Below are 25,829 nucleotides of genomic sequence, written 5' to 3'. Positions count from 1 at the left end.
GACCACATACATTAACAAACAATTCCTGGAATAATGGAAATTAATTAGATACATAACTCAAACCTTCAATTAAGGGATACAGTGCAACTAAGTAGATAATAATGTCTCTCGTACTTGGAAGTCCCCGCACGACCATCTCCATGTTCTAAGCTAAATAATGACTCGTACAAAAAGCTCCTGCAATATGAATACTGAACACTGATCTCATGTTTCACACTGAGTTCAGAATTGGCCTATTGTTTATGTTTAATGAATAGTAACAAATATTATAACTTTTATTTCTTCATCAGACGGCGAAGAAAAGGAAAAATAATGGTTTTTTCTTGTGTTATTTTCTCCAATCTACTATAAAAAAATAAGTTTTATATTTAAAATCGGAAGAATATTAATTAGTGGGCATGGTTACATCGTCAATTTTCCCTGTAGTTTTTGCCATGAACAATACTTTGCACGGTGCTTACTGTATCATTCTCTATAAGGTTGTCGGAAATCTTGTGGGTTACGGCTGATGAAATGACTTTTAATTTCCCCTTCTAGCTTGACGTTACCATTGAAGATTCGAAAGTTTCTCGTCTCCTTGTTTTCATTTGATGGATAATGGATTTAACCTCTTGCGCTTTTAAAGCACGGATATTTTTCTCTAATCAACCACGGCTAACTACCTAAACATCATTATGCATAACTAATTCGTACGTTTTAGTTCAACATCCAATTAATTGAGGTGGTCGCGCAAGTTAGAGTCATAATTCCGTTTGGTAATGGGACACTTTTGGCCATTAATTCTTGTTTGATTCCCACCTTTTTTTCTTTTGGAAGAATCTGAATAAGAAAAATAAAATAAAATGCGATATCTATATATTCCCGTCTCATTCTTGCGCTTAATTCACTCCGTTGGGAAAAAATTAACAAAAATGTTTCTCAGAAAAGATGGAAGGTGTCAATTTAGACATATAAACAATTTTTTAATCACGAATGAAATACGAGGACTTACATGCTTATAATTGTGATTCAAAACAAAGCTTTAATCAACGCATGCTAGACAGTGCACTTCTCTCCCACTTGTTTTGCCTAACATTATCCTAACTTTATGAGTAGGAATAATAACGAATTTACTCCAAAAAAAAGAAAGTAAAACGAACTTTACAGTACAATCTGTGCTCGTAAAACAATCAATCAAATTTACTCCAACTCAAATTTTTGTTTGTTTCTTTAAACGATAAGCATTTAATGCAAAGGCTAAATTATGTGAACGTCGCAGTGATAGATGAAAATGTGTGTGTGTGTGTGTGTGTGTTTCTATCTTTCCTTTGACATCGGCTGCTCTCTTTTTCTTGACTTACTACTATATCATCATGATTAACCATTACAAGGGTAAAACTAAAACTTCCGTTTTATAGCCAACAAAATTCCTGAAAGAAACCACGATAAACATTGCATGCTTGCCATGTGTAAAGATTCGCCTTACTAGCAGAGTCTAAAAGAATGACAAAAAAATATCCCAAGCACGAGACTTCGCAAACCAAATATACAGGCTTTTATTAAGGTTAGCTTTGACACGTAATATACCTCAGGCATGGAGATGACAGAAGAAAATGTAAAATAATTAATTAATGCACAGGAACAAACCAAAATCATGGCTCATTTCTACTCCATGAATCAGCAATTCCCTTTACACAGGAACATTCAAATCTAAATGCGTATATTAAATCACAGGTACATGTAGTCACAAACTTGGCTGCAAATTCAGAGAAAGAAATGAACTTAAAAACAATACCAATAATAATAATGACAATAACAATACGCCAGACAAGTAATGTTGCTTGATATTGTATTTACACTTCCTTCGTCGTCGTCGTCACCGGTTTCGTCGTCTTCTACATCAGCAGCTCGTTGACCCATCCGAGATCTGGGGCTGAGCAAGAGGACCCGTTATCAGTTGAAACAGCCTTGCTTTCACTGCTGAGATATGTGCTGTTTGGATACAATTTCCCATTGGAGAAGCTTGAAGAAACAGAAGATGTTGTTGGAGTACTATGAGCAGATGGCGAAAGAATAAACTGTTGCTGCTGATCTTCAAAGCTAAAAGAAGCGCCGGGTGAAAGAATGAACTGCTGCTGCTGGTCTTCACAGTTAATCAAAGACATGTCAAGCCATGGAAGATTTAGGGATTTTGTGGCAGAAACAGGCGAAGCGTTGGCTTCAATGAAATTCAGACCCTCCAAGGAGCTCATTAATTCAGTGAGAGCATCCTTATAGCTCGCCAGCCCATGACTATTCATCAGCCTACTAGATGACAATGTCTCGCACCCTGCAAGTCTGTCACAATATCGAGAGATTGGTGACACTCCATTCACAATCGACCGGCGTTTCACCGGTGAAAGAGGCGGTGAAACAGGGGAAGACGACGGAGAAAGTGGCGGTGACATATGGGACATTCCAAACAGCGTGGATGTTGGAGATGAGGTAGAACCAGCAGCGCAATGATGACAAAACAAGCAGCAATTGTTGGATCCAGAGGTGGGGTTCAGGAATTTATTATGATTCTTGCACGAAGCGTGATGGTCGGCAGATGAAGAATTATGGGACTGAGAATTAACAGGCAAAATTCTCAGCTGGCGAGGTGTGTGAGCGAAGAAACACACCTTTCGCTTACAATTCTTCCCATCTTTACAAGCCTCAGTTCTGTACCTGGCAGGGTGAAGCCAACACTCGAACACGCCGTGCGCAAACTCGCAGCTATCACCGCGGCTGCACCCACCGCGTCGATACTCGGGGCAGACAGTGCCGGAGTAATGAAAACGGCGGGGGTCGCGGCGGCGGGCCTTCTCACCGGGGTGAGCAAAGGGGCAGTCAGTCCAGTCGTGGCTGCGGCTGCGGGTGCAGCGGCGGACCTTGAACTCGTACATGCGGAAGTGGTCAGAGGAATAGGGATCAGAATCATCGTCGTCAGAGTCGACGTTGAGGTTGTTTCGAGGGAGAAACTTGTGAAGGAAAGCCTCGTCGGAGGAGGAAAAGCGGGGGGAGTCAGGGAACATGTCGGGGTCGTGGATGGCGGAGGCGGGAGAACGGCGAGTGAGGAGCTTACGGGGAGGGATGTCGGGGAGGGATTTCTTGGGAGAGAAGGGAAGAAACTTGTGCTGATCAGCACAGACGCTGCTCATTGTTGCAGAGAGGGAAAGGTGAGAAGGTTGAAGGGAAAGAAGAAGAGGACAGAATGGAACGAAAGGAGAGGGGAGAGATATATAAGAGCCAAAAGCAGGAGAGGAGACGGAGGAAGAAGAAGGTGGTTAATCAGAAGGGGGAGAGAGAAAGGAGGAAGGAGAAGCGTGGCTGCATCAGATTTGAGATGGGCATGCAAAGGAGGGTATGTGGCAGTGTCCCAATAAGAGCCCGGCTTATGTGTTGCTGTCTCATCTCTCTTCCCCTTTAAATATCTGTCTGAATATTCTAGATCACTTCACCCTCTCTCTTACTCTTTCCCTTTCACTTCCCCCATATCCCCTTTTGTTTTGTTTTGTTTTTCTTCAATATTCTTACAGGACATAACTTGCAGATTAAAAAACAACCCGTTTCATGAATTCACGATATTAAAATTCAATTTGAGTTCATTCATCATATGACTGAATCGGTAAATCAATCTTTTCTCTAGCTGGGTTGAGAGTTTCGGACATTTCTATTGAGTTAAACCAGCAATAACATTGGTTAGGGTTAAAAAGAAAAGGTAAGTTGTGAGATTCATGATTTTGTAATCTCATTTTATTAAATCATGTGTGATTTATACATAACCATTTTATTTGCTTATAAATCACTATCGTTTTATTTAAATATGATTTTTTTAAAAAAAAAGTTATATATGAATATTTTTATATTCTAGTCAAAATTTAGTAATTTAATTATAGCGGGCCTAACCTTATATTGATGTTGATTTAAATTGCTTGACTATTACATTACTGTATCGATTAGTTTAATGACCTATTAATTTTCAAAACTTAAATAAGAGTATAATATCATGCATGTATTAAAATAAGCCAAAAAAATATTCCCCCGATTTACTGTAATAGCGTCAAGGGAGATTATTATTGCACCATGATAGTCAAAGAAACGTATTTTTATGATTCCAAGGATTATTAATTAAATTGAACTGTTTCTGAAGGGAGATGTGGACACTGCTCACATTCACTGGTTTGATCTAGAAGAAGCTCGCATTAAAGGGAAAAGAGATACATTCAGTTGATTTTTACGTGAAACGCAAAGTCATCAAATTCTCCATAATTGATAAAGGGATACGCTGCCACGTGGATTTACATTTTTTTGGGCCAAAAAGGTGGTTGTTTGGTTTGGGGCCAATCAGAGAAGAACGGAGCCAGATGTCTGGAATTGGCGGGCAAAGCGGAAGGAAGAAGGCCACCTCTGAGTTTGGACCGAGCCCATTAATTTCAGTGAACCCAGAGATGTGAAGCCCATATTATTAATTAAACTAAACAAAAGGGTTCCTCGAATCGTGAAAAATGGAACTCATCTGGCAACTAACTTTTAGGACAACGCCTTGTAACTTCCCCGCACTTTCTTTCCCGATAAATATGAAATAATTCATTCCCGTGGACACTTGTTCCACTTCTAATTGACTCCTTGCTGACTCCCATCCATCCATCGTCCCCCTTTTTTAATGGGAAACCGTACTATTTTTTTTTTATCACAGGAAACTGTACTACTCCTCCGGTCCTACTTATAAAATACTTTTAATATATTTCACACAGATTAAGAAAATTTTTAAAATGTATTAATTCTCTATTAGAATATAACAAATTTTCAATTTTACCCATATTTAATATATATACCTTTTTAAAAAAATAAATACCTACATCATAACAAACGAAAGACAAAATAATATATTCACACTGAAAATTTAATGAAGTGACTTATAAATAACACCAAGTAAAACCTTCTCTCACTGCCTTATAAATAGGGCCAGAGAAGTAAGAGACTAAAACAACTTTTCTGATCCTCTTTATAAGTTATTTTCAACATATTTTATATAGATTAAGAAAAACTTTAAATTTTATTAACTGTTTTTTAAAATTTAATAATTTTTAACTTTATTCCTATTTAATATACATTACATTTTATGTAAATAAATTTAATATAATAATAAATAATAGATAAAATTGTATATCTATATAAAAAAAATTTCTTAGTGTCTTGTGACAAAAAATGTTTTCTTTTTCTGCTCCTCTGTTGCATATCTTTTCTCATCAATCTCGCCTCTTAAATAAGAGGTGGAGGTTGATGAAAGATAAAATTTTTTTTCCGTGACTTGTTAGCAGATTTAGCCAACATATCCGCCCTTTGATTTCAAGTCAATTTTACTATATTTCATTTAATAATTTTATATTCAATAATAATGTCATGCAAAATAAATCCTACCCTCTCCTGTTCACTAGGTCCTTTTTTAATTTTTTTTAAAAATAAGTCTAATTTAATAATATACAGAGGATTTTATTTGTTTTTTCTACTTTGATCTTATTGGAAATAGAAATCAATATAGATTATAACTTTAAATAAGATGCTTTAAGGTTGGCGGGCAAAAAAAAGAAAGATGCTTTTAGAATGTATTGCAGGCTTTTTTAAAACATTTTTAATGAGCCAACTTTCATTTGGCAGCCCTCCTAATCCCTAAATATGTGCATATGAAAATTCTGAGTAATGTGTATTTTTTATTTTCAATAAAATGAAAAAAAATGAAGAAAGGGGTGTTGCAAATCAGATGCGTGGCCATGTTATAAATCAAATGAGAAATTAATCGTGGCATACTATAGAAGGTACTGCCTCCGGTTAAAAAATACTCCTCCGGTCCTAATTATAAGACCCAATTGACTTATTTGAGGAGATTAAGGAAGTAAGTTAAGTTGGTTATTTATAATAAATAAGTGTTGTTATTCCTAAAATATCCTTGCTAATTAAGTATATTGGCTAGAACTATTATTATTAGAAGGATTATCTTGGAAAAAAATACATAAATATAAGAGAGAAAATGGATTGGGTCTTATAATTAGGACCAAATAAAAGTCAAATTGGGTCTTATAATAAGGACCGGAGGAGTATAAGATAAACTTTGTTAGAGATGTTTAATTTTTTTTTTATAAAATAACTTTCACCTTCGTCTGATTATTAATGATTTTTTTAAATTTTGCCCCTAATATATTCTTTTTCTTCTTTGATTCATTTATTATACTCTTCCGGTCCTTGATATAAGACCAATTTAACTAATTTGATTAGATTAAGGAAGTTAGGTAAATTAGTTAATTATAAGAAATGTGACACGTTTTTCTTAAAATACCATAATTATCTTTTTTAATACCCCTCTTCCTCTTCTACTTGATTATAGTTGAGGGAGTATCTATAGGGGTAATTTAGAGAAAATTGATAATTATGAGAAATGGGTCTTATATTTAGTACCAAAATCAACTCCATAATTAGATCTTATATTAAGGACCGAAGGAGTATCTTTTACTTATTTTCTTTATCAATAAGGGTATATTTGTGAAAAAATGTATTCCCTACATTTTATCATTTTAAACTAATTTTAACTAATTTCTTAATAAATATAAATGGATAAAATTTATTTTATAACCGGAGCATCATTCTTGATGAGTGTAATCAACAGACATCTATAATCATCTCTCTAGCAGAGACAAAATAAGAGGGAGAATTACAATCAAGTCCTATAAAAGAAAAAAAATAACAAAACAAGTCCTAAAAGTTATTATTTTCTACTGTAAGACTTGTCATTATAGAATGTTCAGATTGTTATTGGGACTTTTTAATAATTATTTTTTTTCTGTTGGACTTAGTTGTAATTCTCCCAAAATAATACACAAAGCTCAGCCCCCAACCAATTTTTTTTTTTTTTAAAAAAGAGATCAATATGAGAAATAGTCAGATGGAAGTAATAAGAGCCTCTGTAGTGAGAAAGAGTGGCCATTCCTTATGCGTCTCTCTCTGTCTCGTCATGTTTCTCTCTCAGTATTTCATGTTTCTTCTTTTGAGCTATAACTTCTCTTATTGATGCGTTTATATTAATTAGTTTGAATTATATGAATCATTTATAGCTATTGCTTAGTTAAGAGTGAATAAAATGATTGCATTTACAAATAAAATTGCTCAACAGAACAATCTGGTGAAAGTGATAGTAACCAAAGGCAAAGAAACAAAGGAAACAGAGATGCAAATTTAATGACGGGCAATTTATTATCATGCTTCTCTATGCTCGTTTCCCTATTATTTAGATTACTTATTAATTGGATTTATCAAAAAGCTTTTGTGAACTTTAAGTTTTATGGATCCATCAGATAAACTATTCATACTAAACCTCGACAGGTTGAATTGACTGCCAAGAGTTATTTCAGCTTAAGTATAGGTCTGGAGTTTAAGACATGAGAATGCAACATCCTAGGAATCAGGAATTCTAACCTTAACGGTTCCTGTCATGCTTCGAATCCAGATTAGTCTAGATTTGTTGAGTTTCTCATGACATAAGAGCTGGCCCAGTGCACTATGCAAAAAAAAAAAAAAAACTATTCATACTAAGAAGCACTTAAACCAACTTCTATTTGTGCACTGGTTTTCACTTTCCAAGGGGGTAGAAACAGAAGGATAGGCGACTTAAAAGCCAGCCACATTCAAGCACAAAGATCTTACGGTTAAATAACAAATCCTAAACAGATGAAGCAGATCCTGTAATGGGGTTGCAACCATCCAAACTAATTCATTTAGACATACATATTAAAGAATCTTGAGGAAAAATGTAGAAACATATCTGACATTTATACACACAATCGATTGCTGTGACTTCCTAAGTTCATGTCTCAAGAACATATCATTGGAACCTCACAACAATGCAGGATATGTCATCCTTGCTCTTCCTAGCAACGGCCTCATCTATCAAACGCTTCGCTGCAGCCTGAGCATCCTTTATTTGTCTAATAGACTCCACTGCTTCTTGGTTTGACACAACCTGTTAACGTCAACAAAATATCTAAATCTTTACTGAAGATTGAGAATTCTAAGGTGTATTAGAATATGAAGCATGGATTAGAAGAGTAAGAAAACGGCTAGAAATTTTACCTTCCATATTCCATCACTTGCCAGAATAAGGAATTCTGTATCATCTTCTATCTCCTTGATCGCCACATCAGGTTCTGAACTAAGATGCATCTTCAGGCTCTTATCACCAAAAGCCCTGGCTACTGCTAGCTGTCCATCCACACGAGGGACGTCGCCTGCAAGAATCAGAAATTTAGAACTGCTCTTAGAAACCAGATTCAGAGTACAGGTAACACTACTGGGCTCAATATTTTCAGCAAGTCAATTACTTGGCATTAAAAGATCCAGCAGTTCAAACTCATGCAATTGTACTACTTTCTAGATTTTTTTTGGGGGGGGGGGATTTAACTGTACTACTTTCTAGATTTGGAAAAAAAAATTGAGTTTTACATTGACAGAAGATCATAAGAACATCTCAAACAGCTGGCTACCTGGAATGTTTGACACAAAACCACCACGGCTCTCGATCAACCTTTTTTCCTTGCTTGGCTCGTGATCAACTGATAGTTGCTCTGCCTTTCCATTCTTGCAAATTACAGCTCGAGAGTCTCCAACATTCCCTACTACGAGCTTCTGACCATTAATCAGTATTGCAGTTACTGCAGTTGATCCTCCTCGTCCCAAGACAAGTGCTTGTCCCAATATTTCCTCGTCTGTTGTAAGATAAGCTCTCCTTACCGCACTTTCTGGGTCATTCCAGAAGTCAGGCTGCTTGCAGGGAAGAAAAAAATGCATTAGAGAAGAACACGCGAAGCGGGTTTAAAAGAAAGGGGAAAAAAACTATGGAAAACACCAAATCTAAGATTTTGTTTGGATTAAGGAGAATGGAGGAGAGACAAAGGTTCAATTACATCTAAAATGAAATATTTCCTCCTTTCCCTCAATCCGAACACATCCTAACAGCTACTTTCCATGTTAACGCACCTGAGTTGAAATAATCTGACAATTACCTGTTTCAAGATGTTGTCAAAAAGGTGGTTCTGCAAGTAGCTTGCAACATCATGACCCAAATGGCCATCAAATATAGCAAACAATCCTAACTCTTTGTCCTTTTCTTGCTTAAATTCTGAAACTAAATAATCTTCCATAGCATGGCCTGATTTTCCCTTCATTAAGTGGAAGCCATGTGTGATATGCTTTGACATTTTGCTTTTTCCTTTTCCTGTGTCAGTTGCTGATGTCCCAAACCCAGCCTTGGCCTACAAGCAAAAGTAAAATCAATCTCAGCCTTCATTCCTTTGAAAGCCAAGCTCTGGAATTGAAATGAAGCCTCGTGGACTTCAACTTTTAATATTGAAAGGGCAAGCAAAAGGGATTATTAAATTGTACAAGGTCATTTCATGTTGAAAAAGAATAAGAATCTGAAAGAAAATTTTTTTTTGGCAGTATCGGCTCATTGGAAGGTCAACATCTAAATTTCTTCAAATTACCACAGGTCTTTATGGCCACCATTTTAGACGTTAATATGCCATTAAGAATAGTCGCCATCAGTTTCAGCTTTCTACTTAAGCATATCTGATGCAATGCACAAAAAAGCCCCTGATATATATAACCACATAGCATTTTATCGTGGTGTTCTTCAAGGAGAGTTAATCCTTATCCGAATACAAACCCATATGAACAACGTAAAGATGAAGCTCTAAATTTCTGGTCTTTGGCCAACGTAAAGCTCTAACTTCGAATACTGTTAATCAAACTAGTCGAAGGGCTAAACATGCTGCATCACTCATTTGAAAAAAAAATCTGTAACTTGAAGATAACTACAGAATATTGTAAGCAATTGCAATTGCAGAAAAGAAACATGAACAAATTCCACTAATAATCTGCTACCATTTCAACAGAAGGGAGGATCAGAACAGTTGGGCACGTTTAATTAAGCATAAGAAGATTGGATGCTGTCGTGTTACCTTCATCTTGATGAGGATTTCCCTGCCAGTCATGTTTTTATTGCAACGAGAGATTCTGAGAGTCTAGAGAGAGATGGAAAATGAAGATCTATGAGAGAGAGAGGACAGGTGTATAAATAAGAAAGCTTTGACTTGGAAGCACGTGACAACCGGGTTGCTTTAACATTTTATAGACCGCGTTATTTGAAAAGGAACGCGTTCTCGAGGATGACTTTTCTTTTCTTTTCTTAATTAATTAGTCCTCTTTCTCTGCCCTCCAATTTTTCGCTTTCACAACATATATCGCCCTTGCTTCTTTCCCACTTCCTTCTTTGGTTCTGTTTGGGTTCATGGAAAATTTTTCCGATACACAAAACAAAATTTCTCTTTCTTTCTTTTGCTCTTTATTACAGAAAAAATGAATTACTCCTCTGATCCTAAATATAAGACCCTTATACTTGTATAAGGGTCGTATATTTATAAAGGTCTTATATTTAGAACTTGAGGAGTATCTAATTAGTTTTTTTAAGCCTTCTACTTATTCAACTGAACCACTCGGTACTGTTTAAGTATAAAATATTAATATCCTTTCATGAACCAAGTAAAAATGATCAAAAATTAAAATGTTCGTGATTTTTAATGACAGGGGATTAATTAAAAAAAACAGGGGATTTGATTACAGAGACGTGGTTGGATACCATCATAATCAATCATGAGGTGGTGTGGTTGATGGCTTGAGTCGGTCATTAGCAGCCACCTGGCGGGGAAATGATCAAAGGGATTACTTTAATGAGGGAAAAGAGAGAACGCTTCTTTTGAACGATGTGCTGGATTGGTTGGCTGCTGATGCATAATTGTATCATATGAGAAGGTTTCGTAAGGATCCAGATTTTTACTTTATGCAACAAATTTCTATGTAGTCTTCTGTGGGAAAAAAAAAAATGCATTGTACTTTTACATCTAATCCACACTTTTGTTATCTCGTGGTTAAATTTGACATTTTAGAGTCACGGACGAGAAACATGTTCAGTTGATACCAACCATGCAATTGTCACATTCTCAAATATTTTTAGTTAGACTTCTTTATCCAAACCGAAACCAGTTATAACAAAACCATGATCTACTCTACACACACAACTCATGAACAAAATTAAAAAATTATTATATTTTAAGACAGAGTTAATACGGTTTAAAATTTTATTTAACCTGTATAAAACATATTGAAAGTACCATGTAATTAAGAGCGAGGAGTTTATAATACATGTAAATGCATGCAGATACAGTATCAGTTACATGTGAAAGGCTGGATAAACAAGATATGTGTTCGTGTCTATATACAATGCATCAGAAAGGCCTGTGTATTCCAAAGGCATGATGCTGCTGTGATTGTGATTCGTAACTCTGAGAAAATACCCAAGAAAAACAAGAACCTTTTTTTGTTTAGTTTAACATTTTACCAGAAAATGAATGATTTACCATTCATTACTTGTGATGAGTGATGAATTATTTCCTTGGATTTATAATTAATTATAGAATTTTGGCTGACAATTACCAAGATAAACATGAGCTTGGGCGGAGCTCTTTTTTTTTTTTTTAATAATTAAGGGCTGAACCATCTAGTTTTTATGCTGGTCCATTAGAACGAGCCAGATAGCATTTCTGTTTAAATTTACAAGTGTACAGATGTTTCTGTACATGTTTGAAAGTCATGGTTTGGGAATCCAACTATCGAAACATATCAATTTTTTACAAAATCATTTTTTGATTGAAAATCCTGGTTCGAAAAAAAAATAGCCAAACACTATGAGTTTTTGCAAAATCACTTTTGAATTGAAAATCACGTGGTTAAACCATGGTTTTTCATAAAGTGAATTTTTTTTTTTTTTATACTTTTGAAGGTATAAAACCATGGTTTAAGATATAAAAAAAGAATAAATATGAGAGATAAAATTGATTAAAATTTTATATTCAAAATCAAATTGAATATCGAGTTAGCTCTTATATTAAGGACCGGAAGTAATATTAATTAATTATACTTTTTATATACAACTTATTATTTAAAAATAGATTATTTTTAAAAAACAAAATCTTTTTCTTATAATTATTATATTAACTTATGTCCATTTTTGTAATTTGCACAGGAAAAAATGATTATGATAACAACCACTCAAATATTTTCACTTTATCAAAATTATTTTTTTACAAAATTTATTCTTTCAAAATCTATTCTGAAAATTTATTTTCTAAAAACTATTCTTCAAATTATGGTTTGGTTTCATTCAAACACTTCGTAAACAAGCTTGTTTGGATTAATGTTAGCGAAAGTAATTTTTATGCTAACTGATTTTGGCAAATTGAAGGCGGGGGTAAAGTTGACTTTATGCATATACATCTGGAGATCCCTTTAATCAACGTAGTCTCCAATTCTGCAGTGCTGCGTAGCTGCATATATATTTGTCTGCGCTTCTGGTTGATCTCATCTAATACCCGCGGGCGGATTTTGTTAATTAACCCACACGCATTTGAATTACCGAAATTCACCAAACAACTGAATTCTGTCTTTTTTCCTCATAATTTTGACCAATCCTTAGACTATGGACTGGCTTTTTCCAATGGCAAAATTAAACAAAGGAACCTAGGTACCCTTCGTTCCCGAAAGAAACAAGTTACTATCTTCAGTTTTTAATATATGATCTTATTTGATTTTTATTTTGATTGTAATTACAAGACTCTAATACATTTTGTCTCTCATATTTATGTATTATTTCCTAAGATAGTCCATTTAATAATAGTAGTTCTAGCTGATAAACTTGATTAGCAATGATATTTTGAAAAAGACAACACCTATTTATTATAAATAATTACTTTAACTTATTTTTTTAATCTTCTTAAATTAGTCAACTAGCTCTTATAATTAAGTTCGGGGATAGTATTCATTATTAGATCTAAACTTTAACCGATGAGATTTGACATATTATAAAATAATAATATTATTATTAACTAATTAAAAAAATGAATGAATTCACCATCATTTCCTCAATTAAGTTTCGAGGTTTTTGATTTGACACAGCATGTATGGCGTGAAAAATTTCGTCCATTTCCTCCCCGTCACTTTCTCTGCAGCTACCATCTGGCTTTGTCATCTAATTGATGATGCATTAAAGGCTTAGAGGGCCTTAACCACGAGACCCAGCACAAGTGGCAGGTACTTGGGTTGCTGTAGCATCCGTCCCAGGTTTGATATGGGGATGTGTACGCAGCAGGAATCGTAGCCAGCACTAATGCCCCTTTGGGACCTCCACGGTACGTTCCGGTTTAGTCTGAATCTGTTGATGTGTTTGGAAGATAGTCTTGGCTCAGGATATCGAGAAAAAAAATTAAAAAAAAAAAGGCTTAGAGGGCCTTCATAATAAATATACGTGATCCTATTAGCTGGATTTGTTCAGATACCCAGCAACGTCTCCCTCCCGAGTCTTTAGGCTTCCACCATTCGAGAGATTAACTTAATTGATTTATAAATTTATTAATTTCATTGAAAGTCCTTGAGTAAATTGAAAAAGGGTGCTTCCCTGCATTTGCATTGTTGTTCCTCCGCCTGTGTTTTTACTCAAAATTTGATAAAACCAAAACATAACAGTCTTCCTATATGGACACAAGCAGGTGGGAAACTGATGCTTTGATCTGGGTGAATTATTGGCATGTGCATGACATTTTGGTATGAAGAATAATAATAAAATAGAAATATTATAAATTAAAAAATGATTTAACAATTAGAAGATTAAAATTAAACTACAATACAGTACTATAAATTACTCCTCCGGTCCTTATTATAAGATCCAATTTGACTTTTTATTTGATCCTAATTATAAGACCCAATCCATTTTGTCTCTTATATTTATGCATTTTTTTCCAAGATAATCCTTCTAATAATGATAGTTTTAGCCAATATACTTAATTAGCAAGGATATTTTAGGAATGACAACATTTATTTATTATAAATAACCAACTTAACTTACTTCCTTAATCTCCTCAAATAAGTCAATTGGGTCTTATAATTAGGACCGGAGGAGTATTAAAAGACACGAAGTGGCCCTACGCTCAAGCGGCCGGGAAGAGAAGACGTTTTCCTGTTCATTCTTGGTTTATTAGCATACAAAGGCACGTTCGCTCTCCTCCTTCGCTGGACGCACATTTTACCCATGCCTGCATCGCCGACAAGATTTTTTCTTCCAATACCATTCCGATTCTAAATATAAAAATTAATAAAAATAGTCATGTGGTCGATGCAAAGCATTCAACAGTCCGAGAAATTTCAGCACAAAGTAAAATTTAAAACTTCTCTATCCAGTTAACAACGTACTAGTGAGCTACTAACTTGGGACATAAATATAAAATCTAGTATATGCGACTGAAATGATCATGATCTCCTCATCAAGTACATGCGAGTGAATTTGAGTGAACTAAAGCCGGTCAATAACATAACAATGGCTCTGATCAGAGTCTAAATGATCATGGACCGGACAATAACCCTTTAGCATTGAGCTCACCAGACAATCCAAAATGGCTAAACCAGTCTAATTTCTCTGGTGGAAGTGCAGGATAAAGCATGATGAAGGAGGGAAAAGCAATATACGGAAAGCGTTTATAAAGACTGAACACAATGAGTAGAACAAGAAGTTCATAATCATAATAATAATCTCTGCTGATAGATTGGCAACAGTAAGTCCAGTGAAGGAATAATGTTATTGCCCTGTTTGATACACTAGTCTTTGATCTAAACGCATACAAATTAGGAGCAATTAGAGAACACATGCCCAGGGATGACAGAAGAGAGAGAGCATGCTTTAATAGAAAAGCAAGCAATTAAATGGAATGATATCGCATTCTCATCTTATTTGGGAAAATATTTCAAAGAGGGCATTCTCTTTTATATAGTGATCTGGATTCTGGTTCTATCATCACCACAAACCCCGTCCTTCAGCTGATGAGTTCCTGTTCTTTTCTGGCCCGACCCTTCTGCCTGAGCCTCACCCACTGAGTTCTTCCTTCGTCGTTCGTTGTGCCCAGCCAAACGCCTCCTGCAACTCCTTTTCGTCTCATCAAACTCACCCAACTCATGGAATCTGCTCATCAATTAAAAAACCCCACTAAAATATCGTATTGCGCGATGCATATCCACATGTGTTATATAATATATTATATATAATATCAACTTGAATCAACAGAGAACTGCATGACGGAAGATTCCAATCAGTGGAGTACTAGACCTAATACTATGTTTCTGACACAATGCTGAAAAAACAAGACAAGCCGATATGTTCTGAAGAATATTTCCTCCCCAAATCATGATGAAGAAAGCATCCCAACGGGGGACACGAGAATAAGTTAAAACAGGAACCTTTGAATTTGAAGATCATTATATTCCTCTGAGTATAAATGAACCAAAATATAGCAACCATGAGAAACCCAGACAAGACACAAGAGTATATAGAAGTAACAGAGAAAGAAATGGGATGAAAACCCAAAAGTCGAACCTCCCCGAACCTGCTGCATTGCTGGCAAAAACGTTGTCGGATGCCGCAAACGACCACTTCCTGAGCCTTGGCATGATATTCGCACACCTTGTGCCTCTTATGATACGGCTTCGCATCACTGAGCTCCGCAGAGCAGTTCTCCGCCTGGCAACACCGCATACCACTTCCTCCGCCGCCGGCAGACCCTTTCTTGACGGACACTTTCTTCCTCTGGTCATCTTCCCCCCAGAAGAATCCATTTTTCTTCTCCTCGTAACCCCCCAAGGCCTCCCTCTCCACCACCGTCTTTGGTTTAGTCTCATCCATTCAGGCCTCGAGAGAGGGAGATCCAGAAGGAAACAAGGTGGTTAGTTTGAGGAGGAGGGGGAATTATATTGAGAGAAAAAGCGAGATAGGAGTGTGCCCCAGCTGCTCCATTAATTTTCTTCTTGTAATTGTACGTCCATGGGGGAAGACGGGTGAAAAAAAGCAAGCAATAAGCACGCGGCAACACGGATTTGTGCCTCGAGAGAGACCAGATCAATTACATGCGCGGTAAAAAAAGCTATTTTTAATACGAAAACAAAACTGCTTTGATCATTAGCGTTAGACTTAAACCTTCAATTTTGTCTGTTTTCCAAATGGCCGAATCATTTACAGGAACTGCAAAATATTTGGATGCCGCAGAATGTAGGAAACTAGAAATTAAACCGAGGAGGAGGAGAGAAGCATCCCCGTGAAGTGGTGGGCCCCCCGGAGATTGTTGGGAGGACGAGTGAGTGTACGTGTGTGGTTGGTTGTGCAGGCGGCATCTTAAGGGTCCAGATCCCATGCTGCTCGATGAGGCTACGAAGGGAGAAACCGGGTGAGGTGGCAGAATATGGTTGGCTGTAGGTTAAAAGTGTTTCACGGGGCCAATGAAGAAGTGAAACGTGTTAAGTACGTTTGGGTTTGCAACGGAAGGATGAGGATATGTCTCTGTCCTCTAGAGATAGTGGTAGGGACGAGGATTTACGATTGCGTGACCCCCGGCCTCTTCCTGGAAAGCTTGTTTCAGGAATTTGAATTTTTCTCTTTTTCGTGGTGGATATAGCTGTAGAATTTCCTAGCTTTTACATTCATGACGGACTCTCCTTCAATCTTTTCAAATCAACTGCGTGTGAAATTAAAAAAGAGAAGATAATATAATATATGAATTTTTTTCTGACGACATTTTTTTAAAATATACTGTCAGAATTATTTAGTTTCCTTCTCTCTTTTTTTTTTAAATTATAAGTCAAAAGAAGTCAATGGGAGCACATTCCATTGAAAATTGCGGAGTCACGGTTAATTCAGCCTCGTGTGGTTTTAGCCCATTGGACATCATGGTGGGCCATGATTCGGAGGCCCAGGGTTTTTTGGATATTATGCTTATGGACAAAAAAACATATTTCAAGAAAAGAGCCCCATTCAAAATTCGGCGGTTCCCGCCTTCCCGGCTTCATCTCAGTTCTCAGTTGCTCAGCTTCACAAAACGCAGACATTTTCAATTTCCAGTTCCACGAGCAGGATGACGATGATCGATAATTTCCTAATTTCCCGAGTCAGCGAAGATGCTCAGGATCCTCTGTTACCTTTCCTTCGGTACTCCTCCTTTTCTGTAACATTGGCACAATCACGCTGGGTTTGGGTCTCGTAAACTTCTAATCATTTGTGAATTTAGGTCCATTAGGGAAGCTCTTGAAGATCCCATCTCCGGCCGAACATCCAATTTGGGTCTCGTAACCCTTCTACAAGATTGCGTCAGAAAGTTCAAGCACAATGTCCAGTACAGCAATGACATTAGATTTCTTAAGATTTGGCTCCTATATGTAATTTGTGAATCTTTCGTTTTTACTTTTTATTTATCTCCATTTTATTGATATTCCATTCAAATCCTTGATGCTTGTTTAGCTTCCATTTGTCTTCATTCAGTTTCACATTACCTCTCTTTAAATATAATTTATTTGAAAGCCTTTCGGTGTCTGACTGATTTAGGGAAGATTGTTGCAAAACTAAGAGCTATTTCATGAGTTAACTTGGCTTCTCTATGAAGCTTCGCTTTCTTTAGCATGTGCCAATGTCATCATGATTTTCTCTCCACAAATCACTTCTTCTTCTTCTTTTGACCAAGCACAAATTACTTCTTCATTTTTTCCTTTGGCTGCTTGCATACTGGTTGCTTAAGAATATCGGAGAGCTTAGCTTGATTTTCTCGTTTTTGATAGATGGATGCTAGTCAGGATTTTAATAATGTGTTCAAAGAATTGCTGGATAGTAATGTATGTGCCAACCATTCTTCACTTTATGTATGGTCTGCATATTTTTTTGAATCCAAAGGGAGATTGCACGACGCTCACACGGTCTATCAGCTTGGCATCTCCAGGTCAGTGATGGGTCTACCTGCAGCCAGCAGTACCTGCTTGATTTGTTATCACAAGTTCTGCTGCAATGGTTTTAATTATTATTTTTTGGACTAGGAATGCAGAACCAATTGAATGGTTAAAGAAAGCGCATAAGTTGTTCCTCAATAGAATATCTGAAATAGTGACTGTTGCTCAACGTCAGAAGGTATGAATATTGGAACAGTTCTTTTCTGAAAATAATAATAATAAGAAAGAGCCAAACTGGAATCATATCACAAGGAAAATCCAAAAGATTGCGACTTTATAGGCTATGTCATTGATTTCAATTTGTGCTGCATACGCCATGAAAATAACATACCGTTTGTTCTTTAGTTTCTCTGTCTCATACTTAATCACCATTATGCCTCTTCGGTTTTAAAGTTTACTTGCGTGACTGCATTGACAACCTTAAAAATTCTTGTCTATTATTATATTTCAGATAGACGACAATGGATCCATGAAATTTGAAAACGGCGCCATCAATCCATGGAGCCCCTCAATCATGAATGATCTATTGAAGAGGATACGTGCTTTGATCACAAAATTTGATGTCAGACATTTTATAAGTTTGTTGTTTACATTTATTTGTATTATTAAATCAGACAGAACTAGTTTTCATTGGAAAAGTACTAAGACTTCTATTTTGTACTTTATACATTTCAGGGGTATCATTCAAGTAACAAAGCTTACGCCGGAAAAGTTGCCTTATCTTCTTTGAAGAATTCATCAAGGAATAAAATTGTGGAGATAGGTTATTTTCTAAATCATATATATCATCTGAATATCATTCTCACTGTTTTTCAGCTTTCATTGCATAAATAGGATCTAGTAGCAGAGCCATCTTTACGGGCTTGCTTGTTTATTTCCTCAGCTGCACTCTTATATTTATAAAGGATATGGAACCTTTTGCAAAACTAATGATTGCCAGGAGTAAATTAACCCGAAAAATTTGTTAGATGCGGTGATTCTAAGCCACCCTTCTAATGTAAATTATCAGTTGGCGTTTCAATTATTTCCCCAACGTATACATGTTCAGTTCCCTATATTAAGGATGCCGTTGCTTTCGAATATTGTTGTTGTGAAATTTAAAGGTGGAAAGAAGTATCAAATCAAGGGTTGTGCCGGACAAGGTGGTTTTGCTCAAGTATACAAGGCATATGTTAATAGTAATCCCGATGAAGTTGTCGCACTGAAGGTGATTGATTTACCTAATTGAAAATAGTTTTTTCCCTGATGCGGACCGATTGTTTCATCAGACTGAAAATTCAACGTTAAATTGCAGATCCAAAAACCAGCATTCCCTTGGGAATTTTACATCTATCGTCTGCTTGATCAACGTATCTTAGAGAGTGAAGTATGTCCTTTCCATTACGCCATCGACCTGCCATTTCATTGAACAAATACTTATTGTGAATTGATGACACGTATTTTTATCAGAGACCAAGCTATGGCTTTGCCCATAGAATTCATATCTATTCTGACTGTAGCGTACTCATCTGTGACTATTTAGCTCATGGGACATTACAGGTCAGTTGTTTTCATAATTTGCTCCTCTTTCCGGTTCATCCCAAAGTAGTAATATTTTCATAAAATATCACGCAGGATGTCATAAATTCATATGCGGTCCTGGGGAAATTCATGGAAGAAGTGCTGTGCATTTATTACACTATAGAAATGCTACATATGCTTGAGACATTACACGATGTTGGCATAATTCATGGTGATTTCAAGCCAGATAACCTGCTTATTCGCTACGCTAGGTAACAACGTATGCGCTACTTAATGACTTTTCGTAGGAGAAATATATCGAGGCACATATTAAGGGCATGGCTCCTGCTTGAATAATCTGAATTCTAATACCATGAATTTGTTAACTATTCTTTGCAATTATTCCTTTTTACCCTTTGGCTTGTTTGCATCAAGTGTGGTTTTAAATGTTTTTCATTCCAAATTTAAAGGCACGATTCAGTTATGTAAAGTACAGACTTTGTGCCCACTAGTTAGTAGCATCAATTTGCTGCATCCGCATGACTATAGGACCTCGGCATACGCTAAAACTTCCTCTGCCGCGATGGAAGAAGCATCACTGTAATACAGAATGCACCTAATGGGGAAGAATAGGTTTGGTTTTGTACAATACAATGATATTTAATGCGAATTTGGATGTCATTTTATTTTTAATAGCGTGATCCTAGAGATAGTGTGTGTGTTTGTGCGCAAGATCGGAAAAGAGAACTTGAAAAGATTGAAAATCGGGGAACTAAGAGAATTTTGGTCCAAGAGCTATAGCTTTATAGTGGCCTGCAAAGCCGCGAGATTTTATTGGGTTTGTGTTAACATTAGTTTATGTATAATGGAAAATATTGATGTCATGGTCGATTGAGAAGAAAATTTATGAAATGAAGGAAATGTTTCCAATATTTTATTTTAGTAAGCATTTATATGGTTAGCATATTCTAAATAGCCAGTGCGTCAAGTTGCTTACACGATCTTAAAATTTTGTTGATAGTTCTTTTTACATTTCTTGCAATTTCACAGTGGTATCCTTCAAGAAGATGATTTTTTGAACAGAAGTGGTCCTTGGCGTGATCAGGTCAGTTTTTTCTCCGCAATAATCTCTATTTAATTGTAATTGTATTCATTATTCAAGGATTTTGTCATGCAGGGTCTTTGCCTTGTTGACTGGGGAAGAGGAATCGATCTACGCCTCTTTACGGATCACACAGTGTTTAATGGAGACTGCAGAACTTCTGGGTTTCGTTGCATTGAGATGCAAGAGAAGAGAACATGGAAATTTCAGGTCAGTCTCTTTTTGAAGTGGTAAGCAAATGCTCTCATTTTGGAATGCCCTCACAGTTCAATGCTGCCTGCTGACAGGTAGACGCATATGGCCTTTGTGCTGTTGTCCACTTGATGTTGCATAATGCTTATATGGAGATTGTCAAAAAAGAATCATCCGATGGAGGCCACGTTTATCTACCCAGATTGCCGTTTAAACGGTACATTCCTCAACATCTAGCAGTAGGAAATTGTTACTTCTGTTTTATATGAATTTGTAATTCGTTTCAAAAAAGAAGTTGGGTGAAAACTCCGTTAATTCCCATCTTCCTGAAGGTCAGTTTCAGCAGTTACTTCCTTTGGCAGTCTACTTCCTCTTTCATTCTTATATCTTGCTTGTTGGATACCAGTTACTGGAACGTTGAGCTCTGGAAGACTTTCTTTACCAAGATGTTAAACCAATACCCTGGCAATGATGATAGAAGGTTGCTGCAGGAGTTGAGAAAGTCCTTCGAGGAATATATGGGCTCCAATCCGCAGCTTATAAAGAAGCTAAAGGAGTTACTGGTGAAGCAAAGGTCTTCCTTGTGTTCTGCTTAGTGTACATACCATATAGCCTTTACTGCAATCCTCTTGCAGCATGTTGAGTGCATAATGCACACCCTTTTTAATCCAAAACAAAAAAAAAGAAGCATCGTATCTTTTTTTATAATGTCAATCATGATGTTCATTCCTCTTGTTTGTAGTTTGAGGAGGCATGTAATGATCTCCATTTGGGCGTTTTATTTGAGGTTGTACGCAAATGTAAAGTAAACTGGTCCGATCGTGTATCAATTTCATCTTTCTAGGGTAAAAGTTCCACTGTACTTGTGTTGTTTATTAGAAATCTCGCTAGCTTTTCGAAACCAATGACTAAAATAATAATACTAAAGACCTATTGCATAATTTGCATCGTGTTTGAATCTTTTGTTCAGTACCCTCACACTAGCTTGATTCCAACAGGAAGTGACAAGTGTTCGTGTTTCAATGGTGCCCAATAGCCCCCATTCGTGTATAGTTATGAAAATGTTGGGAAGCCGTATAGGCTCTATGGAAAATATGATTTTTCATTTATTGGCGGTGAGGCCTTGTACGTGACATTCGGCATGCAATATTACAACAGATCTGCATGCCCCAGTGAGGTGGCGTGAATTCAGCTAAAGCATTTCGCTTTCATGATGATATTGCTAGCTACCATGCTTTAATTTGGCTCTACAACTTCTGTGTGCATTTGGTTACACTTATGAATGTTCAAATTGAATTTTGTAAAACCCAGCTTTGATAATGCTTGTTTAGGTGACTTGAAAAAATTGACTTATACAAAATAAAATGTTCCAGCCAGAACCGGGTTTTGCAAACCCAAAAAAAGTTACTTTTAGGAAACTGGGTTTTGCAAATTGGAAGCTAAAGACATCCTCGATCCAAAATTAGAAAATTGGTATTTGCACATGCACTTCAATTGAAAAAAATTTTGAGTACTACAAATATCTATTTCCTTAGAATGATGATATTATTAAATACACTCTTGGTGAAATTATTACATTTACTTGTCAAGTTTACATATGCGGACTTAACTATACACCTAGTGCCTAGTGACATTTTCTTTAATTGAAAAATATATACCTAGTGAGAAAGGAATCTTTAATTTGTGCCTTGTTCTGTTCTAGAACTTTTCCTTTTGATTGTTTGTGATCAAAATAATCATTATAATAGCTATTAATATTTGTTAAAACTGATTATTGAACTACAAATTTTATTTTCTTCAAAATCATGGCAATTCACGCAGAGTAAATAAAAAGAAGATAGACTAGAAAAATTAGTCATAGCTTGAATGAAATAAAATATAAATATAATTTAAGTCTATTCACACAAACTTCACTTAATATTTTATTAAAACTCACATCACATGTTGACAGTAACGGAGGCTACTCCAATTTTAACTGCTTTGTCAGTATTTGATAACTTTGTACTTCACGCAAAAAAAGAATCCTGTTTCTTAAATATTATGAAGAACATTATTCAAGCCTGGCCTAGGGAAAAATTGCAAAAACTGTCACTGGTTTCAGGATATGAATAATGCCAAAAATACAATTCAATGTGATCTTGTAGGCTTTAGCAATACCAACAATAATTAACGTTAACGGACAATCACCAGACAAACTTCAAACAGGAGGAGTCGCCTCTTGTGACTTTGTATTCGGAGCTAAATGCTAAAAATTTTCAACTTCTAATTAAATGCGGTTGTTATCCCTTCGATTTAAAGTAATCCCGTTTCTCATTTACATTACCACAGATTTTCTGAAGCTGTCCTTCTCTAACTCCACTTAAAGAGCATCTTAAATTACTAGGAAGGAGGTAAGTCCTTGTAATGCGCGTAGTCACCATCTTCAAGCTTCTAGGCCACCCCTCGAAAATTTTTTGTCTTCAACTAGATTCATCAGAATTTATGTCAAGTGCAAGCAGAATGTGTCATCTTTGAACATTCTTTGGTACAGACAACGACCCATGAGACAGACAAAATTTCTATACGATGCTTATCTGATGAGAGAGCAGAAATATATAGATACAACCAGTCGCAGCATTCTTCGTAGGTTTTTCTTTCTGTAACGGTTAACTGTCACTTTTAACAGGTGGTTGTGATGATTTTTAGACTCTGGAAGTCATCATTGTCTAAGCATGTGGATTGTTCCAATCCATATACCCTCAAGACAACACATGATTAAGCGCAAGACTAGGCCTTTCCGCTTGAAAGTGAAAGAATCCTTGACTCCTTCATATATTGAATGCCTCATTACCAGATTCTCACAAAGCGATGGCTTCGGTTTCATTCTCTTCCTTTGTCTCTTGTGTGCTGTTTCTTCTTCTCTTGCATTCGTCTTCCATCTTTAATAATCTCTGTGCAGCAAAACACGGTGTGGCCAACCGTCACCACCGTCACCTCCACCATACCCAGAATCCTCCATTAAACCCACGGCTTTACCGAGCTTTTCTTGCCCTCCAAGCATGGAAGCGCGTGATGTACTCTGACCCGCGTAACGTTACTGAGAACTGGGTAGGACCTTCAGTCTGCAACTATAATGGTATATATTGCGCTCCATCTGTGGATGATCCTAAAGTCACGGTTGTGGCTGGCATTGATCTTAATTTTGCAGACATAGCTGGGTTCTTACCTGATGAACTAGGCCTACTCTGCGATCTCGCTCTTCTCCATCTCAATAGTAATCGCTTTTGTGGCATCCTTCCGTTGAGCCTAAGCAACCTTACTCTTCTTTATGAGCTTGATCTTAGCAACAACAGATTTGTAGGGCCATTCCCTTCTGTTGTGCTTTCCCTTCCTACCCTTCGATATCTTGACATTCGCTATAATGAGTTTGAAGGGCCATTGCCTCCTCAACTATTCAACAAACCCTTTGATGCCATTTTCGTCAACAACAATCGCTTCAGCAGTTCAATCCCAACAAATTTAGGCCAAAGCTCAGCCTCTGTGATCGTGTTTGCTCATAACAAATTTGGAGGGTGTCTCCCCGAAAGCATAGTCAACTTTGCGAATACCTTGGAAGAACTGGTCCTAATAAACACAAGTTTGTCTGGTTGTTTGCCACAGCAAGTTGGTTTTCTATATAAACTACGAGTGTTAGATGTGAGCTTTAACAAAATTGTTGGTCCCATACCTTACAGCCTTGCAGGGTTGTCTCATTTGGAGCAGCTAAATTTGGGACATAACATGTTGACTGGTGCAGTGCCAATGGGGGTTTGTGAACTGCCAAACTTGAACAATTTCACGTTCTCCTATAACTTCTTCTGCGAGGAAGAAGGTATTTGTCAGAACCTGACGTCTAAACACATCGTGTTCGATGATCGCCGGAACTGCTTGCCGGAGAAGCCATTGCAGAGGAGCCAAAAGGAATGCAATGCAGTGCTTGAACACCCAGTTGATTGTGCTGAGCTTTGCTGTGTTGGAGGTTCAAGTTCTGCTTCAGTGGCTATGCCACCTGTTCTATCTCCAATAGGAATGCCTGTATCTTCACCTATTACAGCGCCAGCTTATCCATGAACAAGTGTGCTTGTTGATACACATTGGCAAAACAAGGTCGAGGATGATTTACGGTGTGCATATACTTTAATGTTTTAAGTTGTGTGTTCAATTTTATGTAAATCCTATTGTATTATACTGTCCTGTTTCTTAGAAAAGTGTTGTTAAAAGGATCCTCTTATAGATTTATAGGCTCAAACGCGTACCATAAGGGGACCAGAAATATACTGGATATATAATGATTTCCTTCATTCAACATTCTACAATTATTGCTTTCCCTTTAAATTTAATATCAACCGTTTTTTATTAAATAAAGTCGATATCAGCCATTCCTCTATTTATATTGTATGGAAAAGCTAATTAATAAATCATTTTTTTTTGCAAAAAAACTAAAATTTTCCATTTTGAGCATATTGCCTTCTCTTCCAATTATAAAGCTTAATTATGTAACCTTTTCCCTCCCTAATTATACTAACTTCGATTCTTAATATAAGAGTTGACTAATTTAAGTAGGTTAAGAAAATTATTAAAGTTAGTTATTTGCAATAAATTAGTGTTATCTTTTTGAAAAATACTCTTATTAATCATGTGTATTAACTAGAACTATCATTTGATAATATTTTTAACATGTACAACTACTACAAGAATTATTTTGGAAAAAATAGATACATATGAGAAACAAATAAATTGGGATCTTATATTTAAAACTAAATTGAATGTTAAACTAACTCTTACATTAAGTAAGTACAGAAAGTAATATCAGTAGTCTCATGGTTTCCTGCTCCCTGAAGCGGTGGGAAGGGAGAATGAGTATAATGGAAATTACAATTCTTTTCTTTCTGAGAAGGCAATCGCTAACGGGGATTGTCCGTACAAAAACCAAGAGAATCGCAAGCGGACGTTAAGATGATTATAGTCCCGCCTGAAGTTTCCATTGCAAGAAGTTAGTAGTACATTTAAAAGATCCTAAAACAATTAATCAGCTACAAACCAATAATACTGAACACGTCTCTATCCCAACATGCCACACCACAGATGTCAAACCGTGTACAAT

General features: G+C 36.3%; 5 protein-coding genes across 7 annotated transcripts; 2 read left to right on the top strand and 3 right to left on the bottom strand.

Moving 5' to 3' along the window:
• Positions 1-1,874: 1,874 nt before the first annotated feature.
• Positions 1,875-3,161, bottom strand: LOC114720203 (zinc finger CCCH domain-containing protein 2-like). Its single transcript, XM_028905818.1, has one exon. It carries the CDS (start codon positions 3,159-3,161, stop codon positions 1,875-1,877), a length of 1,287 nt encoding a protein of 428 aa, XP_028761651.1.
• Positions 3,162-7,588: 4,427 nt separating this feature from the next.
• On the bottom strand, positions 7,589-10,092 carry LOC114720225 (probable protein phosphatase 2C 58). 2 transcript variants are annotated; one of them, XM_028905852.1, is made up of 5 exons: positions 10,011-10,092; positions 9,054-9,302; positions 8,535-8,811; positions 8,125-8,279; positions 7,589-8,014 (listed from the first exon to the last, which is right to left on the bottom strand). In XM_028905852.1, the coding sequence occupies exons 1-5, from the start codon at positions 10,041-10,043 to the stop codon at positions 7,877-7,879; spliced, it is 852 nt and encodes a 283-aa protein (XP_028761685.1). In that variant the 5' UTR covers positions 10,044-10,092; the 3' UTR covers positions 7,589-7,876. The 2 variants fall into 2 exon arrangements, with proteins under 2 accessions (XP_028761685.1, XP_028761686.1); XM_028905853.1 differs by lacking the exon at positions 10,011-10,092 and adding an exon at positions 9,934-9,988.
• A 4,562-nt stretch (positions 10,093-14,654) lies between these two features.
• Positions 14,655-16,073, bottom strand: LOC114720227 (squamosa promoter-binding protein 1-like). 2 transcript variants are annotated; one of them, XM_028905854.1, is made up of 2 exons: positions 15,534-16,073; positions 14,655-15,112 (listed from the first exon to the last, which is right to left on the bottom strand). In XM_028905854.1, the coding sequence occupies exons 1-2, from the start codon at positions 15,827-15,829 to the stop codon at positions 14,917-14,919; spliced, it is 492 nt and encodes a 163-aa protein (XP_028761687.1). In that variant the 5' UTR covers positions 15,830-16,073; the 3' UTR covers positions 14,655-14,916. The 2 variants fall into 2 exon arrangements, with proteins under 2 accessions (XP_028761687.1, XP_028761688.1); XM_028905855.1 differs by having other exon boundaries at positions 14,655-15,067.
• A 939-nt stretch (positions 16,074-17,012) lies between these two features.
• Positions 17,013-21,377, top strand: LOC114720223 (mitotic checkpoint serine/threonine-protein kinase BUB1-like). Its single transcript, XM_028905850.1, has 14 exons — positions 17,013-17,125; positions 17,205-17,352; positions 17,749-17,906; positions 18,001-18,091; positions 18,365-18,475; positions 18,589-18,676; positions 19,017-19,120; positions 19,208-19,279; positions 19,363-19,452; positions 19,528-19,685; positions 20,464-20,518; positions 20,591-20,725; positions 20,803-20,924; positions 21,114-21,377. Exons 1-14 carry the CDS (start codon positions 17,052-17,054, stop codon positions 21,301-21,303), a joined length of 1,596 nt encoding a protein of 531 aa, XP_028761683.1. The 5' UTR covers positions 17,013-17,051; the 3' UTR covers positions 21,304-21,377.
• A 2,177-nt stretch (positions 21,378-23,554) lies between these two features.
• On the top strand, positions 23,555-25,035 carry LOC114720224 (leucine-rich repeat extensin-like protein 4). Its single transcript, XM_028905851.1, has one exon. It carries the CDS (start codon positions 23,555-23,557, stop codon positions 24,794-24,796), a length of 1,242 nt encoding a protein of 413 aa, XP_028761684.1. The 3' UTR covers positions 24,797-25,035.
• The last annotated feature ends 794 nt before the right edge of the window (positions 25,036-25,829 follow it).

Source organism: Neltuma alba, unplaced genomic scaffold, assembly GCF_004799145.2.
Source record: "Neltuma alba isolate B1F8T4 unplaced genomic scaffold, ASM479914v2 tig00011970_pilon, whole genome shotgun sequence".
NCBI classification, from domain to species: Eukaryota; Viridiplantae; Streptophyta; class Magnoliopsida; order Fabales; family Fabaceae; genus Neltuma; species Neltuma alba.
Note: the sequence above shows the minus strand (reverse complement) of the source record. Positions and strands in the feature narration are given on the sequence as shown.

Bases quoted from the DNA above. Each gene is read 5' to 3' on its own strand.
- LOC114720224 (XM_028905851.1), top strand. From the start codon at position 23,555: ATGGCTTCGGTTTCATTCTCTTCCTTTGTCTCTTGTGTGCTGTTTCTT.
- LOC114720223 (XM_028905850.1), top strand. From the start codon at position 17,052: ATGACGATGATCGATAATTTCCTAATTTCCCGAGTCAGCGAAGATGCT. The intron at 17,907-18,000 runs GTCAGTGATGGG...TTTTTGGACTAG, and splicing joins TATCAGCTTGGCATCTCCAG to GAATGCAGAACCAATTGAAT. The intron at 18,092-18,364 runs GTATGAATATTG...ATTATATTTCAG, and splicing joins CTGTTGCTCAACGTCAGAAG to ATAGACGACAATGGATCCAT.
- LOC114720203 (XM_028905818.1), bottom strand. From the start codon at position 3,161: ATGAGCAGCGTCTGTGCTGATCAGCACAAGTTTCTTCCCTTCTCTCCC.
- LOC114720225 (XM_028905852.1), bottom strand. From the start codon at position 10,043: ATGACTGGCAGGGAAATCCTCATCAAGATGAAG. The intron at 9,303-10,010 runs GTAACACGACAG...TTTTGCTTGTAG, and splicing joins AAATCCTCATCAAGATGAAG to GCCAAGGCTGGGTTTGGGAC. The intron at 8,812-9,053 runs GTAATTGTCAGA...CCCTGCAAGCAG, and splicing joins TTGACAACATCTTGAAACAG to CCTGACTTCTGGAATGACCC.
- LOC114720227 (XM_028905854.1), bottom strand. From the start codon at position 15,829: ATGGATGAGACTAAACCAAAGACGGTGGTGGAGAGGGAGGCCTTGGGG. The intron at 15,113-15,533 runs GTTCGGGGAGGT...ATTGATGAGCAG, and splicing joins TTTTGCCAGCAATGCAGCAG to ATTCCATGAGTTGGGTGAGT.